The 17,218-nt window shown below is 41.1% G+C and overlaps 1 protein-coding gene and 1 long non-coding RNA gene across 5 annotated transcripts; both read right to left on the bottom strand.

Moving 5' to 3' along the window:
- Window positions 1–645: 645 nt before the first annotated feature.
- LOC107531186 (uncharacterized) lies at window positions 646–6,673 on the bottom strand. 2 transcript variants are annotated; one of them, XR_015715025.1, is made up of 3 exons: window positions 5,983–6,673; window positions 4,203–4,666; window positions 646–1,266 (listed from the first exon to the last, which is right to left on the bottom strand). It is a non-coding gene; the product is annotated as an uncharacterized LOC107531186 (long non-coding RNA). The 2 variants fall into 2 exon arrangements; XR_001602605.2 differs by lacking the exon at window positions 5,983–6,673 and adding an exon at window positions 5,015–5,349.
- Window positions 6,674–7,393: 720 nt separating this feature from the next.
- ZNF684 (zinc finger protein 684) lies at window positions 7,394–16,323 on the bottom strand. Of its 3 annotated transcripts, XM_016205195.2 has the most exons (5): window positions 16,183–16,323; window positions 14,962–15,000; window positions 10,760–10,886; window positions 10,359–10,454; window positions 7,394–8,977 (listed from the first exon to the last, which is right to left on the bottom strand). In XM_016205195.2, exons 2-5 carry the CDS (start codon window positions 14,974–14,976, stop codon window positions 8,061–8,063), a joined length of 1,155 nt encoding a protein of 384 aa, XP_016060681.2. In that variant the 5' UTR covers window positions 14,977–15,000; window positions 16,183–16,323; the 3' UTR covers window positions 7,394–8,060. The 3 variants fall into 3 exon arrangements, with proteins under 3 accessions (XP_016060681.2, XP_016060682.2, XP_087676467.1); XM_016205196.2 differs by lacking the exon at window positions 10,359–10,454; XM_087820341.1 differs by lacking the exons at window positions 14,962–15,000; window positions 16,183–16,323 and having other exon boundaries at window positions 10,760–14,951.
- Window positions 16,324–17,218: the final 895 nt, after the last annotated feature.

Below are 17,218 nucleotides of genomic sequence, written 5' to 3'. Positions count from 1 at the left end.
CCATTTTATTGGGAGGAAGAGAAGACTAGAGGAAAAGCAGGACTAGAAGGGGAAGGGGAAAAATCAAAAGATGCTAATTCTTATTTTTTAAATAGGCAAATATCATGTGTAACAAAGCAATTGGAAAAAGCAAAGCTGATCTGGTTCTGCGTCTTGTAAAAAAAAGAGAAAGATAGGCAAATTTAAAAAAAATGATTAGGAGCAATGAGAGTGTGAAGAATGGGCAGTCTCATGATGGGAATGTAAATTGACTCCAACTTTTCAGGGGACAATTTGACAGTAACATAAATATATAATCTCTGACCCACCAATTCCTCTAATAAACATTTTTCCTATAGAAATATTAGAACCAAAAATATCCAAAAATACAAGCACAAGGACAGTTATTTCAGCATTATTTGTAATAGAGAAAAATTGGTATCTTAAATATCTATCAATAAAGCACTGGTTAAAAAATTAACTTCAGTATATCAATATATCATACAATGGAATGTCATACAGCCATTAAAAAAACTGAAATGGCTCTAAATAATGAAAAAAGGTTGAAATGGGTCTAAATATTTTTGACATGTAAATACATGCGACATAACCGAAAAGAAGTTGCAGAACTCATTTCTGTAGAATAAACAGATACACAAACAGATACAAAATAAACACAGGCATACCTCACCTTATTGCCCTGCACTTTATTGCACTTAACAGGTGCTGTACTTCTTACAAGCTGAAGGCAACACCCTCCACCAGCAAAAAGATTACGACTCACTTTATTGTGATACTCCCGTTGTTACAGTGGTCTGGAACCAAAATCACAATATCTTCTTTTGGGGTGATGAAAGTGTTTTGGAACTTATAAAGGAGGTAATTACACAACACTTGGATGTACTTAATGCCACTGAACTGTACAAGTTAAAATGGTTAATTTTATGTTATGTGAATTTCATCTCAAAAGAAAAGAAAGAAATACAAATAGGGGAGGGAAAACAGGTTTTTATTTAGGTAGCAACATTTTCTTTCTTCAATAGCAACTTAGACCCTCTGAGATTTGAATTTCAAGCCTTTCCTTAGTTAATAACACTTTTAGAGCCCAAAGCTTTTAACAACCAAGGAAACAAAAATTCTCCAAAGAGTAGTTGTCCTCACCCACTAACACCAGGTTGCCATAGATCTCCAGCATCACCTCTTTGTACAGGCCCTTTGTGCAGGGTCCAGTTGCCCCAACTCCTCCTCAGTGAAGTCCATGGCCACATCCTTGAATGTAACAGGTTCCTAAAACACCAATGAACAGTAAGGCCTCTTCAGTGAGCAAGCATCTACACCAGCATTTGTGGTACAAAGGGTAAACTTAGTAACACTGAGAAAGGTAGACAGAATAAAAGGGACTTCAGAGTCTGCCCAAGCCATGAGAATAATTAAAAGAATAAAAAATTTTAAAAATACATATATCTAGCCCAGCTAATGTGGCTCAGTGGTTGAGCATCGCCCTATGATCCAGGAGATTGAGGTTCAATTCCCAGTCAGGGCACATGCCTGGGTTGCGGGCTCGATCCCCAATGGGGGTGTGTGCAGGAGGCAGCAGATCAATGACTCTCTTTCATCATTGATGTTTCTCTCTCTCTCTCTCCCATCCTCTCTCTGAAATCAATAAAAATATATTTTAAAAAAATACATATATCTTATACAGAGGTTCACCAACACTAATAGTATGAAGAGCTCTTAGAAATCAATTTTCAAAAGATAAAGTGCTCTAGTTAAAAAAGGACAAATGAAAAATGATCTGAAGCCATGGCCTGGTAGCTCAGTCGGTTGGAGTATTATCCCAATATGCCAAGGTTGTGGGTTTGATCCCCGGTCAGGACACATACAGGACTCCATCAATGAATGCATAAATAAGTGGGACAACAAATCTCTTTCTCTCTCAAATCAATAAATAAAAAAATTAAAAAATGATCTGAATGAATAATTCCTAGAGGAAAAACAAATGGCCAATAAACACATGAAAAGACAGGCTGCCTCACAAATTATCAAAGAAATGGACATTCAGATAACCATGAGACATTATTTTCCCCTATCCATTGGGCAAAGATTAAGACTTATACCCATTACTAGTATGAGTGTGAGGAAACAGGTACCTTCACACACTGTTGGGAGGAGTATAAGTTGTACAAACTTTCTGGGAGAACAATTTGCAGTCTTTATCAAGCAAATCCTTTGATCCAGCAATTCCAGTTCTAGAAGTTCATCCTCATTAAGATAACTAATAACTTCCTTGCTGGTAAATCCAATGGAAAGTTTTCAATCCTTTTTAATGCTTGACTCCCTAGCATTATTTGGCCCTGTTTGCCCACAGGGTCTTCCTCAAAACTCTCCTCTTAAGGTCTGGATATCACAGTAACCTGGTTTTTCTCCTACCTCTCTGATCACTGCTTCAATCTGTTTCTCTACTCAACTCATCAATGTTGGGGTTCCCTGGGTTGGATCCTAGGCCCTTTTCTCATTCTCCCTATGTGATCTCATCTATTTGGATAGCTTCAAATGTCATCTGAATGCTGACAACTCTCAAATGTACATCAACAGCTAAGTCCTCTAGCCAAACCTAGAGTTCCAGACACAAACATCTAATGATGAACATTCAGTGTGAAGCACAGTGCCTGATCTATAGTAGGTAATCAATAAATGCCTACCAAATGAAATAAATATCCACTTGGATGTCTCAAGAAATCTAAATCAACATGCTCAATTCTGACTTTATCTCCCTTTCCAAACCTGCTTCTTTCCCACCGTTCCCTAAATCAGGAAACCACACCTCAACCACTCAGATGTTCAAGTCAGAAAAATAGGGGTCATGCTTGACTTCTCTCTCATTCCTCACGTCTCACCCATCATGAAATCATGGATGACTTTGGGGGGTTGAAGGCTTCAGTAGAGGAAGTAGCTGCAGATGTAGACAGGAAGTCAGTCAATAGATACGGAAAACTTCATTGAGGTCTCATTTTAAGGAATTGCCCCAATCACCCCAACCTTCAGTAGCCACTACCCTGATCAGTCAGCAGCCATCAACACTGAAGAAAGACGGTCCACCAGTAAAAAGATTACAATTTGCTGAAGGCTCAGATGATGTTTACCATTTGTTAATTAAGGTATGTACATTGTTTTTTAGATATCATGCTATCGCACACTTAATAGACTAAAGTATAGTGTAAACACAATTTTTATATGCACTGGGAAACCAAACAATTCATGTGACACCCTTTATTGTGATATTTGCTTTATTGAAGTGGTCTGCATCCAAACCTGCAGTATCTCCGAGGTATGTCTATGAGTAAGAGATATCCCACACATATTTTCTCAATTACTGATGGGTCAAGCAAACAAAAATAAATCAGTAAATATACAGAAATTTTGAATGACTCAGATCTTATGGACACTTACAGAAGTTGGCACCTCCCATCAGAGAATATACATTCTACTCAAGCACACACGAAACACTGTAAAACATCATATACTAAGCCATAAAGAAATCAGCAACAACAACAAAAAAACAAGACTTACAAGAGGTATGGAAAGTCACCATATACTCAAATCTTCTCTTTAAGAAATGAAAGCTCACCTCCTTCAGAAAGTCGTCTTCAATTGCCCCAGTGCACACTGATTTTTTCCCCTCTCCTTAGCACAGGTATGATTGACTGCAGTCCTCTAAATGGAACTTAAGAATGGCTTCTGATCGTTTTATTTAACATACACATGAGAAGTAATAACTATTTTATAATATGTGTATATGAATCTCCCCCAAAGAAACCATGCATTTTGAAGAAGCGAATCTAAGTCAATTTGTTTAGAAACGAGCATGGAGCAGTCATGATGAAGTGGATAAATGAATGAGCAACATGTTAGGTAGAGAAGAGACCTAACTTAAAGGAGGGCACCAGGCAAGAAGAGAACATTCCCTTCGGAGCCTTTTTTCCCCCCCACAGATTAGGCCCAGCCCTCTATATGTGGACAATTTAGGCTCAGTCCCTGAATGAGAAGACCTGTCCACTGACAACAGGTACAGGAGAGGCAACAGACCAAGAGATAAATCCTGGGTCCACCATTTAATAGCTTAGTGAACTTGACAAGGTCTCTAAACCTCACTGGGCCAGTTGTTACTCTTCTTCCTGAAGAGTAGACACATTCTAGACTGAAAATGGAAAACTGCACCTCACCTGGGAATTGGTCATCTCTTCTTTCTCCTGGGCGAGGTCCGAATGAACTGGAGGAGAAAGGAGCCGGGAGCCCATGCCAGAGCTGCAGCTCCCAGAGCGGCCCGCTGGGGCAACCGCTCAGCCTCGCCGGGATCGTTCGTTCCCTCCGCCGCTCTGCCCGACGATGCCTGCTCTTCTCCACGCCACAGGTCATCCACCGTCTCTAGTAAGTCGTCTCCCCACTATGCTGAGTCAAAACTTCCATGGACTCTCTCTGTTCTCTGAGTGTGGTCACTCGACCCGAGCCTTGCTAAGTAACCTCTGAGCCCCAGCAGCTCCGGAAGCCCTTCCTGCTCCAGGCTCCAGGCTCCAGGCTCCAGGCTCCAGGCTCCAGGCTCCAGGCTCCAGGCTCCAGGCTCCAGGCTCGGCTCGGCAGTTTCGGCGGGAGGCCTCAGGTCGCAGGCGGGTTCCAGCTGCCTTCATCCCTAAGAGCAAGGTTTTGTTCCTGTGAGCTCAGAAACACCTTTTCCTTGGCTTGCATCTTTCTGCTGGGCCCCAAATCTCTGTACCCCCTCACCGCCCCCACCCAGCCACCCACCCCCCGCAAGAGTCCCACAGTCGGAAACCCAGTGGGGCTCAAAGTTAACGAGAAGCACCTCCCAGGAGGAACGCAGGCTACGGACCTCTGTGCACAAGGACTGCAAAGCAGGCGACCAAACACTTGAGGGAGAAAGCTGAGGCACCGAAGGGTGGAAACACCCGACACACGCTACTCTGTGAGGGGAGCCCCGCGGCCGCCCGCCGCCGCCCGCCCTCCGGGGATGGCAGCCCACCTGGGGGCGCTCGCAGCCCGGAGCAGCGGGGCACTGGGCCGCCGAGCCGCGGCTGGAGTCTGAAGGAGGAAGGGATCCTGGAGCCACTCCGGCGACAGACTTCTAGTGCTCTTGTCTGAGGTGAGCAAAGCTGGGAGAAGCGACTGCTTCAGGGAACCTGGAAGGATCCCGCCCTCCACAGCCAAATGGTGGGCGCCGCTATTGGGGGGGGACCACCGCTCCTGGGGCCCCAGATATAGAGCTTCCGGTCCTTCAATCCCACCCCCACTCTGGCTCTCTGATCTCCAGCTTCCCGCTGACCCACGGTGCACCTCCGAACCCCAGCCCAGAGTTGAGTGCGAAGACACGCCCACGCTCACCTGCCGCGCACCCGCCGCGGGAGCCGAGGCCGCGCCCCCTGCACGCACGTCTCACTGCGCATGCGCAGGCAGCCAGCGGCACCTCCCACAAGGCCCCGGGGCGCGCCGCCTCAGTCCGCGCGGCCGCTGCCTGGGTGACCTGACCCGGCACTCGGCGCTGCCCCATCCCTCACGCTGCGGCCTGTGGAGATTCCTCTCAGCCTTGCTAAGGGGTAGAAAATTCACTTTTTGTTTTTAGTTCCTGGGATCCTACAGTGGGAGTGACTTCCGATGCAGAGGCTCGCGCTGCACCACGGAGCTCCGAGTGGGGCCGGGGTGAGTCCGCTTAGGATTTTCCTCCCCTTCGGAGTCTGGCTCCTTATCGATTGGGAGCCAAGAGAGGGGAAAGGAACGGTGTCTCTCATTTGGCACGGACCTCTCTGGAATGTCACCACACTGGCTCCCAGTGACACCTGCACGGGCACCTCTGGGCGGGCAGGCCGGCCTTCTAGGGCAGGGTCAGGGGGCCCAGGTGTGTGCGGCCCTCCCTCCCGCACCTTTAACTGATGGGAAGCTCCACCCCACTGTCACCCTCTGGCTCCGTCCCCCAACTCCAGCTAATATACTTACTATAGTGTCCATTCGGCCGCGCCTTTGTCTGCTTTACTGTTTCAACTCAGGCGTCCAAGCCCCTTCTTGCAAATAGCTCCAGTCTCGGTGGGGGAATCTCTTGGAATCCTGTCTTTTGATTTTTGGAAAGAAATGCCAAGGATTCTCTCCCAGGACTGATTCATGATTGCCGATTCCCATCCCAGCCCCTCCAACCAACCTTGTAGTGGTATGAGTTTGTGGAGGTTGGTGGAGCAGGTCTGGGAAAATGGTTGAGGAAAGAGAACTCTGGTCACTTTTAAAATAAGTCCTAGAAGGACTTGCTTGCCCTCTTTAACTTCCTTCGCTCCCTTACTCTAAGAGCAGCCAGCTGCTTTGTTATGAGCTGTCCATGTGGTATGGTACGTGGAGAGGTCTGTGTGGCAAAGGGTTGATGTCTCTCACCAGGTAGGACCTGAGGCCTGCCAATTGCCACATGAGTAAGTTTGGAAGAGGACCTGAGGCCTGCCAATCACCACATAAATGAGCTTGGAAGCATTTCCTTCCCTCTGTTGAGACTTGATGTAGTCTTGTAAGAGACACAGAGCCAGAGGATCCAGTGAAGTCCATGTTCTGGAAGCACTGACTTGTCCACTTTGAATTTCAATATGATGTGTGTGTGTGTGTGTGTATGTATACATACATGGCATATATCTACATCTATCTATTTATAGGTATACATATACACTTACAAATATATATATAAATTTAAACCAATGTCTCTAAGGCCCTACACCATGTTTACTTCAATCCTTTGATCATTCTCTTACAGCTAACTCTCATCAGCCATTCAGCTTTCTTGCTGCTCCTCCAGAATACCAAGGTTGGTTACTCAGAATCTCTGTACATTTCTTCTGCCTGGACTATTCTTCCCCAGGAAAAAGCCAGATACTGCATGGCTCACTCTAAATTCCTTTAGGTGTCTGCTTACCTGTCACTTACCAGTGATGCTTTTCTTAATCATCTCATATAAAAGAACCTCTCTAATTGTCACCACCACTCTGTATACCCTTACTCTACCTTTATTTTCCTCCATAACACTTGTCACTAACAGACCATGTATCTATCGGGTTTTTATTTATCTCCCTCCACACCAGTTGCATTTTTATACACCAATAATGAACTATCAGAAAGGGAAACTATGAAAACAATCCAATTCACAATTGCTTCAACAACAAAAATACCTACGAATAAATTTAACCGCGGATGTAAAAGACCTGTACTTGGAAAATTATAAGAAACTGAAGAAGATACAAATAAGTGGAAACATATACCATGTTCATGGATAGGAAGAATTAACATCATTAAAATGTCCATGCTACCCAAAGCAATCTATAGATTCAACACAATGTTGTATCTTATGTAGATCCATCCATGAAAAAGAACAGGAATATTTGAGTGCAAATGTTTTATTTACATACTTATTTTCCTCAATGGAATCCTATTGTAATACAGAATTGCTTTTTCCCCTCTCAACTGGTATCTTGTTAAATTTTTTGTTTTTGTGTTTACATACACAGGAAAACATCTTTATAACAAGTTTTATAATTAAAGAGGAGACTCTGGGACTCAGTAACACTGCCCATCAAAAGTGCCAGCAAATAGATAAAAATATTTCTGAAATTCATACTACATATTAAACCACATTTCCCCCCTTGCATGTAATTGTTAGGCTTGGAAGAAAAAATGGTGATATTTACTGCAGAAACTCAATAGATATAATTTAATATTATGTATAAACATTTTATACTCATACATAAATGTATCATTTGTTATAAAAATAAAACAATTAGGGATGGTAAATGTAGTTTTCACTGATTCAATTATTTCATTTATGCTTACTTTTGAAGCTCTATGCTCTATTATTTATGATCCAATGTTTTCTGTGATTTTTTTTCTGTAAAAACTTTATCATCACTTCCAGAACATGATTGGACTTGTCTTTTTATGGAAATCTACTCTGTCCAAATTCATTCTAATTCTTGGAATTCTCCTCACTATGAAAACTCTGCTATTTAATAAGATTTATTTAATATCTAAGCTTTCTCATAAAGTGAATATTATGTATGAATTTTTTGATGTACAATAAGATTTGACTTCTGGGAAAATGCTTTCCCACATTTGTTACATTCATAGGGTTTTTCTCCTGTATGAGTTATCTGATGTCTAAGGAGATGAGACTTCTTGATGAAGGCTTTGCCACATTCGATACATCCATAAGGTTTTTCTCCTGTGTGAATTCTTTGATGCGTAACAAGCACAGATGTGTTGCCAAAGGCTTTGCCACATATGATACAATGGTAGGGTTTCTCTCCTGTATGAAATCTAGAATGTTTATAAAGGGATGAACTATACCTGAAGGTTTTCCCACATTCCTTACATTCAAATGAGTTCTCCAGTGTATGAGATTTCACATGTTGAGTAAAGGAGGAGTTCCACGTGAATGATTTCCCACATTGACTGCATTCGTAAGGTTTCTCTCCAGTGTGAAGTCTCTGGTGGACCAAGAGCTGTGTTTTATGCATAAAGGCTTTCCCACAATCATTGCACACAAAGGGTCTCTCTCCATTATGAATTTTCTGATGAGTTGCAAGGTGTGTCTTCCTGCTATAGGCTTTCCCACAGTCATTACATTCAAAGGGTTTTTTTCTGGTATGATTTTTTTCATGTCTAATTAAATGAAACTTCTTTTTAAAGGCTTTCCCACAGTCCTTGCATTCATAAGGGTTTTCTCCATTATAACATCTATTATAATTAAGTAAATCTAAAGTAGGTTGCAGACTCTTCCCATATGATTTGCATTTATATATTTTTCTTGCATTTATATGATTTTTTCCAGTACAACTTGTGCTCATATTGTAACCATGAAGTCTCTCCATAGTCAGAATTTTATTGAATGTGAACAAAACTGAATTTAAAAAATTCTCTTCGCTTTCCTGGTGCTTCTCTGATTCATCAACAAATGGGCAGTTGGCTTCTAAAAAGGAGTATAATAAAACATTCCTAGTTAAATTTTTTCTATCAACAGTTACAAAAAGAATTTTGTATGACTTCAAATCTAGTCTCTCGTTTTGAAGCAAATCCTATATTTGCCTTGCTCCTGAGCTTTAAGAATAAAACTCTAAAGAGGAAATGGGGGCAGATGAATGACAGTAATGAGAACAGATGGCTTAACTTGTGATTTGTGGAAAGACCGTAAAACAGGCACAAGGTACAGTGAGTAGGGTACAAAGGAAGTCAAAGGGTGCTCAACAAGGGTGCATGGTTAGCTCACAGAATGAAGAGAACCCATTGTGGAGATCTAATTAATAGATAGGTTAACCAGGAGAACAAAAAACAAGGGAGTTAAGGGAAAGTATCAGAGGAAAAACTAGACTTGCAGGAGGCCAATCAGAATCAGAGTCCTCACTACCTAATTTCTAGATTACCCTATTAGGATAGCTCCCTATTTCCCTCATTCACATCTCTTTTTGTTCTTAATCACCTGGCACAATGTCAGGAACATTCTTATGTCTCCAGTCCTCTAACTCCATCCAAACCACAACTGAGAGATATCTGTAGACAGGGCTCCAACTTGACTACAGCTGGGATTCATTCTCCCCTGTACTTGCTTGTAAGCCCAGGAACACAAATGTCCAAACAGGTCATCCAAAGCCAAATCATCCTTAGCCCAAGCACAGATTCTGTCTGCAGGCTATCATTTTTATTCTGGCTGGGTTTCTCTATATGAAAACTATGTGCTGTATTTGTATTTGACAAGAACTGCTTTTGTATCCTCTTTTAATCTGCCTAACAAACGAATCCCCCAGAAAGCTGTCTTGGTTCTGAAGTCACACTTTTTTATGCCTATCCTCAAAATCTCATAAATCCCAAATCCATTGCTCCATTAAAAGAAGAAGATGATGACAAAGACAAAAACAGGAAGAGGGGGTTATAAATCCCTGTTTCTGAGATTCCTTCCATGTGGAGTTTTAGTACAAAACCCTTAGCCTCTTGCTCCATGCCTTATCTTTCTCTCTGGAGCTAGACTGAGTAGTGGGCTATAGACATTAATACATATGTGTTTATAGAGTGGTTCTAAGTGTAGGTATTGGGTTTCTGTCTTCTCCCACTTCAGCCAATGGAAAGCAACATCCCATGTTACATCAATCAACAACAACCAACTGAAAATTCCAGAGTAATTAGCCTGGTGAACAAACTATGCGATATAATGAATTCACTCATGGTTTCTAAGATGCATTCCTCTAGTCCTCAACAAATATCTTCTGTTCCAAGGATTCTAGACTCTAAATAGCTACAATCTGTCCCTCACTGACCAATTCTAAAGACTCCCATCTATCTGGTTTTCTCTCACTCACCAGGGTGGCTCCAATGTGGGTTCTCTCCCTCTACCATCTGCCGCTCTTGTTCTTGCTCCACCTTGAAGATCACTTTTGTTTTGGTAAGTGGACCCCCTGTTCATGGGAAACAACACATAATAGGGAACAAGGTGCTAAGGACAAACAACCTCACAACTCAGGTGTGCCTCCTTGAGTCTCAGGGCCTGTAAAGGATGACAGAAAGACTCTTCTCCATTTGGCACGTAGGAGCACAAACAGACTATCTGATCCCCAAAGGGGATGAAGAATCTTTGATCACTAAAACTCAGGGTCAAACTTAATGAAGCTTTGGAATGTTCACAGCTTTCACAAGTCTTCAAGAAAGGGCACTATTAATTCATTCTTAGTTACAATGAAAAGTTACCACCCACTGTCCTTACCCACTGAGATGAGGTTTCTAAAGTTCTCCAACATCACATCCCAATACAAGGTTCTCTGATCACAGTCAAGCAGCTGCCACTCCTCTGAGGTGAAGTCCACAGCCACATCCTGGAATGTCACTGATCCCTGTAACAGCACATTGATCTTCAAACTAAAGTGTGAATCTTTTGGGACTTGCAAGAGAATCATGTCAGCCTCATATGGTCATATTATGTTCACTGTTGAGTTTTCAGAAAGTTATATGTGATAACTACTGCATGTTTGATTCAGAAATAGACTCTGTGATAGAAACAAAAATCATGTTTTAAAATATTTAACTAGTGCCAGGACAATTCAATGGGGAAAAGTATAGCCTTTTTTACAAATGGTGTTGGGACAACCGGATATACACATGCAAAAGAATAAAATTGGATACCCCTCCCACACATACCTCACATCATATACAAAAATAAACTAAAAAAATTTAGGTGAGAGTCCTAAATGTAAGACCTAAAACTAAAAACTCTTAGAAGAAAACATAGGAGTAAATTTTTGTGACCTTGGATTAGCCAGTGGTTCTTAAATATGACAGAAAAAAAGTATGACAAAAGAAAAAATAGATAAGTTGGAATTCATCAAAATTTTAAAATTTTGTGCTTCAGAGGACACCATCAAGAAAATGAAATGACAATACAGAATGGGAGGAAATATTTGCAAGTCATATATCTGATGAGAGACTTGTATCTAGAATATAAAAAGAACTCTTATAACGACAATATAGAGACAACCCAATTTAAAAACAGGCAAAGGATTTAAACATTTCTCCAAAGACATATACAGTCCATAAGCACATGAAAAGATGCTCAACATCATTAGTTATTAGTAAAATGCAAGTCAAAAGCACAATGAGATATCACTTCACACACACTAGGGTGGCTAAAATTAAAGACAGCCCAGCCGGGCATGGCTCAGCGGTTGAGCATCGACCTAGGATCCAGGTGATCGGGGTTCAATTCCCGGTCAGGGCACATGCCCGGGTTGCAGGCTGCAGCCGATCAATGACTCTCATCATTGATGTTTCTATCTCTCTCTTCCCCTCTCCTTTCCTCTCTCTGAAATCAATAAAGATATATTTAAATTAAATTAAAGACAGACAATGAAAGGTGTTAGCAAGGATGTGGAGAAACTGGAACTCATACATTGCTGGTGGGATTGTAAAACTGTGTAGCAACTAAGGAAAACAGTTTGGCAGTTCCTCAAAATGTTTAACATAGAGTTACCATATGATCCAACAATTTCTCTTAGGTATATACCCAAGAGAACTGAAAATACATGCCCACACAAAAACCTGTGCACAAATGTTCACAGCAGAATTACTAATAATAGCCAAAAAGTGAAATCAATATGGGTATTCATCAACTAATGAATGGATAAACAATAATGCCCATGATGCAATATTCAGCAATAAAAAGGTATTTACAACATACATGAAAATATTGTGCTGGGCGAAAGAAGTCAGTTACAAATGATCACATATTATATGAGTCCATTTGTAGAAAATGTTCAGAATAGGCAAATCCATAAAGAAAGTAAATAAATTAGGGCTGTGGGAAGGAAGAAATGGGTATTGGGTTTCTTTTCAGGGTAATGAAATTAAATAGTGGTAATAGTTTCACAATTCCATGAATATAACGAAACTGGTGAATTGTATACACTTTAAACAGGTCAATTTTTAATATGCAAATCATAGCTCAACAAAATTATTCCAAAATATTGCTTATATATTCTTCATTCAGTCACTCATAAAATATTTAATGAGGACCAGATACTGTACTAGAGATGCAAAAAAGAAAACTATTACTGTCCTCAGAGTTCTTACAGTCTATTTGACACTACAAAGTAAACATGTAAGTGCAATAAGATGTTACAGGAACTGTAAGGTTAACATACCAGACTCACATAAGCATAATAAAATAGGGAGATATGGATTTTTGTTAATATGATAAAATATATCCTCTGAACCATAAAGCCAAAATCATATTTAATTAACTTAAACTGAAAAAAAAAAAGGCATTTGGCTACATGTCTATCACAGAGAGTTAAGACCATCTAGAGTAGGGGAAAGCAGGGGTCAGCAAACTACAAAACATAGACTGGCCTCCCATTTCTGTAAATAAAATGTTACTGGAACGTAGTTACATTCATTTACCTCAGCCATAAGGTCAAACCTGTGTAGTTTCCACAGAGGCTAAATGGCCTTCAAGCCTAAAATATTTACTATCTGGCCCTTGAAAAATTTAAGAGACTAGGTAGGGTTTATCCCAAGAATACATAGATAGCTCAATATTGGAAAATGTAGTAGAAAGTCTCTAAATTGCTATACTAGAGAAGATAAAATATATAATTTTATTGACAGGTATTAAAAAAGGATATGGTAAAAAAGTTCCCCATTTACGAAAACAATCTTCACAAGCTAAAAATTCTTAACTCGATTAAAAACAAAACCAAAAAACAACTATCTCAGAACACAAGAGGAAACAGTGAAAGCATTCCCATTAAAAATGGGACAAAAAATTTTGGCTAGCAATTACATTCAAAATTATAATTACTAGAAGTCCTGTCCATTGCACTAAGATTAAAAAAAAAAAAAAAAGGAGACATACGTATTGAGCAGTCAGGGACAAACTCCATTTGAAGAGTTTATGATTATCTAATTGGAAAATCTAAGAATCATCTAAAAACCTCTTGGACTTAATAAGAGTTCTGTAAACTGACATACAGTCATGTGCTGCATACTGATGTTTGCATTAATGACTGACCACATAGACAATGGTGATCCCATAAGATTATAATGGAGCTGAAAAATTCTGATCACCTAGTGACATTGTAGCCATTATAACCTCATAGTGCCATGCACATTACTCATGTTTGTGATGATGCTGGTGTAAACAAACCTATTGCACTGCCAGTCATATAAAAGTATAACATATAATTATGTACATATAATTATATTATAACATATAATATTTGATAATGATAATAAACTACTGTTACTGGTTTGTGCATTTATTATACTATACCTTTTATTGTTATTTTAGATACTCTTTCTACTTATTAAAAAGTTTTCTGTAGAACAGTATGCCATGTTATGCTGGCAGTAGCCTCATACATTTCATGATCCAGTATCTCTTGATCGAATCATTTTCTCTTGTGCTTGGTTTAATCTCATGTTTATACAGTGATGTGATGTACAGACTTGTAGCCTAGGAGCATCAGGCTATACCATCTAGCCCACACATGTAGGTTTGTGTAAGTATACTATATGATGTTCACAAAATGACAAAATCGCTTAATGACGCATTTGTCAGTTGTAAGTGGTGCATGACTGTAAAGTCAAACAGATTAATCCATACTTTCCTATATAACAGAATAGTCAATAAGAAAATATAATGAATAATATCCATACCATAGCCACATGTAAGAATAAACATTACAAAAAATGTACAAGAATTACAATAATAAAAGTATAAAACTGTAATGAAGGACCTATAAAAAAATTAAATAAATGAAGGACTCATTATTGAAAAGTCATTCTCTCCAAAGTAATCTAAAAGTATAATGCAATCACAATAAAAATACCTAACACACACTCCTTCAGGGACCTTGACATGATTTTAAAATGCACATAAGAGAAAATGCTCAAGAATAGCTAGTTGGAGACCCTGAAAAAGGTACAAGGGTACCTTTTACTTATTTTTCTGGATAAACATTAAAAGGGCTTATCTAGTGCTGCTTAGCACTGTGTTCTCTATTTACTCTAGGGAACACTGTAAGAAAGGCATAGGAAATCTGATGTTATAATTATCACAGGGCTCTTACAGTGAAAGTTTTAAATAATATCTCTAAGATATTTCTTCAGAGAACTGTGCCAGGAATAACTTTACTTATCTGGGGTACTGTTTTGCTTTATCTTCACAGACAATGCCAATACTTTAACTGGTTGGTTATCCATTTTCTATGATGGCCAGAAATACTGGGTACACAAATGCAGCTCAAATTTATTCCAACTATGTGCAGACCCTGTGACTTGAATATTAACTTATCCATTTTCTAAATTTCCTTTTGGACCTAATCTAGTCAATCTACATTTCCCCTGACTATACATTTCCTTTTTATATGGATTTTTGAGAGATTTAAATGACTGAATAAAGGGATGCCTTACCTGGAAGTTGATCATTTTCTGCAACTCTTGCGTGGAGATCTATGAAAGTGAAAATGGGGAAGTGAAGAGGATATTAAAAACCAGGACTGAGATGTAGAACCCTGCTCAATCAGAAAGGAGGCACCCACACTGCAGCCTCAGAAAATGCCACCCACTGGGAAAATGTTTCTAACAAGTCAGAAAAGCCCCTGTTTTATAAGTACCAATCTCTACTTGTGATTCTGTTATGAATATATGGATGTGGTACATTTCTGTCCTACTGAACTAACAGCAAGTTGTTAACCTTTGAACCAGTGGCATGTTTCTCCCCAGAAATTTATCCTAAGGAAATAATAATGAATGAGTTAAAAGGCTAACTAAAAGCCTGGTCTCTTCCCAGCCGGTGTGCTCAGTTGGTAGAGCCATCAGACCATGCACCAAGAGGTCACCAGTGTGATTGATTCCTAGTCAGGGCACATGCCTGGGTCAGGGGGCGTGCAGGAGGCAGCCAATCAATGACTCATCATTGATATATTTCTCTCTCTCTCTCCCTCTCCCTTCCTCTCCCTAAAATCAATAAAAAATACATATATATTTTAAAATACCGACAAGTCGAAATTTACTCAGCAGTACTTACTTCTCAAATATTTCAAAAGAAGAATAAATCCAACTCTTTGTTTTTTGCAGGGTGCTATCTTCCAAAAGAGAATGAAATTTGGAGAACACTCATCTGGATTTAAATCTCAGCTCTTTCGCTTACTAAGCTGTGTGAGTCTAGCCGAGTAACTTCACCGCTCTCAGCTTCAGTTAATTCATATGTAACAGTGACTTCAGGTGATGGTTGTGAGAATGCCTTAATAAGAGAACATAGCAGTTTCTCTGGAACTGCTTTCCTCCCAGATTCCCTGAAATGGTCCAACATTTCCTGCTGCAGGCTCTAGTAGTTCTAACGGTGCTCTTGTCACCAGGAAGGGTACAGTCTGATGCACAGACTCCGGCACAGTGACCTTTACCAACGATGGCAGGAATGCAAACTGAGCGAGCCCCTGCCCCAGCCCCACCCGGGATCTAGGAACCCACGAGTGGCAGCCGGAGCCCCGCGCTTGCTGTCTCAGAACTACTCCAGACATCCAAACCCAGTCACCGCACGTGCGGGTTGTTAAGTTGTGCCTTCGGTTGGGTAAGCCAATAAGCCGGCGCCTGTCTTTCTCCCCGCCCTTCCCTTAGCCTGCAGAGTCGTACCTGTCAGCCTTTGACCGCCAAGCGCCCAGCTCCGGCTCGAAGTCCTAGATCGGTTTACAGAGATCTCCCAGAGATTCGGGGCGCAACACCCGCTGTCACGCCTCACAGATCCTAAGATCACAGAACGCTGGCTACCGCCCCACTGCGCGTGTGCGGAAGTAATCGCCCACCTAGAGTTCCCAGGCTCCCCCGCGGTGTAGGCCATCCACCCGAAACTACATTTCCCATAAGGCCCGTGGAGCTCGTTTCCGGAGAAAGTCAGATGTTTTTTACCTCATTTGGGGGAGATCCGTGGATTTGTATCTATGGCGCCGCCTTGAGAGCCATGCTCATTTTTGAAAGTGTCGGCAGCACTGAGGTATCACTCGACGTCCTGACCCCCGGGTAATATCAGGGGGGCCTGATCAAGGCCGGGACCCTAGGTGGTCTTGTCGCCTGTCGGCTGCCTCCCCCGGCTGTGGCTGCCGGCGCACGGGTGCGGCCCGCGGCTCAAAATGGAGTCCGTTATGCTAAGTCCATGCTTGCCGCAAAAAAAGCAGGTGTACGTATCATTTTTGTTTAAAATAGATATCTGAATTTTTAAACACTGGAAAATTTAAATCAGCAGTATGCTGTGAGGATAATTTACCCTTACTCAGTTCGGTTTCTTCTAGCAATGCTGTAGCTTAGGTCAGGTTGATGAAGAGGGCCCAACGAAGGAGACGGGATGAATAATCCCTGAGGCAGATGGAAAAGTAGGAGAGTCTGGATCTGAAAAATCACGGGGAGACAATGCTTCAGGAAGAAGGGTTGGTCCGCTGTGTTCAATGCTGCTGATAGGTCAGCTACAACAGAACTAAGACTTGATCCTGGCGTTTAGCAGCGTGGAAGTTGCTGAAACGTGGCGTTTTAGGGTGGTGGCGGAAGTCTGATAAGATGGGATAAAAGGATGGGAGGAGACGAAGTGGAGAAAGCAAGTACGGACATTATTTTAAGAAGTTTTGCATTTTGAAGAGCAGAAAAGTAAAGCTGTGTTTGCATGTGGGTTATGGGTCCA

The sequence above is a fragment of the Miniopterus natalensis genome, chromosome 9 (assembly GCF_054644295.1).
Source record: "Miniopterus natalensis isolate mMinNat1 chromosome 9, mMinNat1.hap1, whole genome shotgun sequence".
NCBI classification, from domain to species: Eukaryota; Metazoa; Chordata; class Mammalia; order Chiroptera; family Miniopteridae; genus Miniopterus; species Miniopterus natalensis.
Note: the sequence above shows the minus strand (reverse complement) of the source record. Positions and strands in the feature narration are given on the sequence as shown.

Coding starts and splice junctions, on each gene's coding strand:
- ZNF684 (XM_087820341.1), bottom strand. CDS start 10,949: ATGATTCTCTTGCAAGTCCCAAAAGATTCACACTTTAGTTTGAAGATC. Junction 10,455..10,759: donor TAGAAACCTCATCTCAGTGG/GTAAGGACAGTG, acceptor TCCCATGAACAG/GGGGTCCACTTACCAAAACA. Junction 8,978..10,358: donor CCCACATTGGAGCCACCCTG/GTGAGTGAGAGA, acceptor ACTCCTTTTTAG/AAGCCAACTGCCCATTTGTT.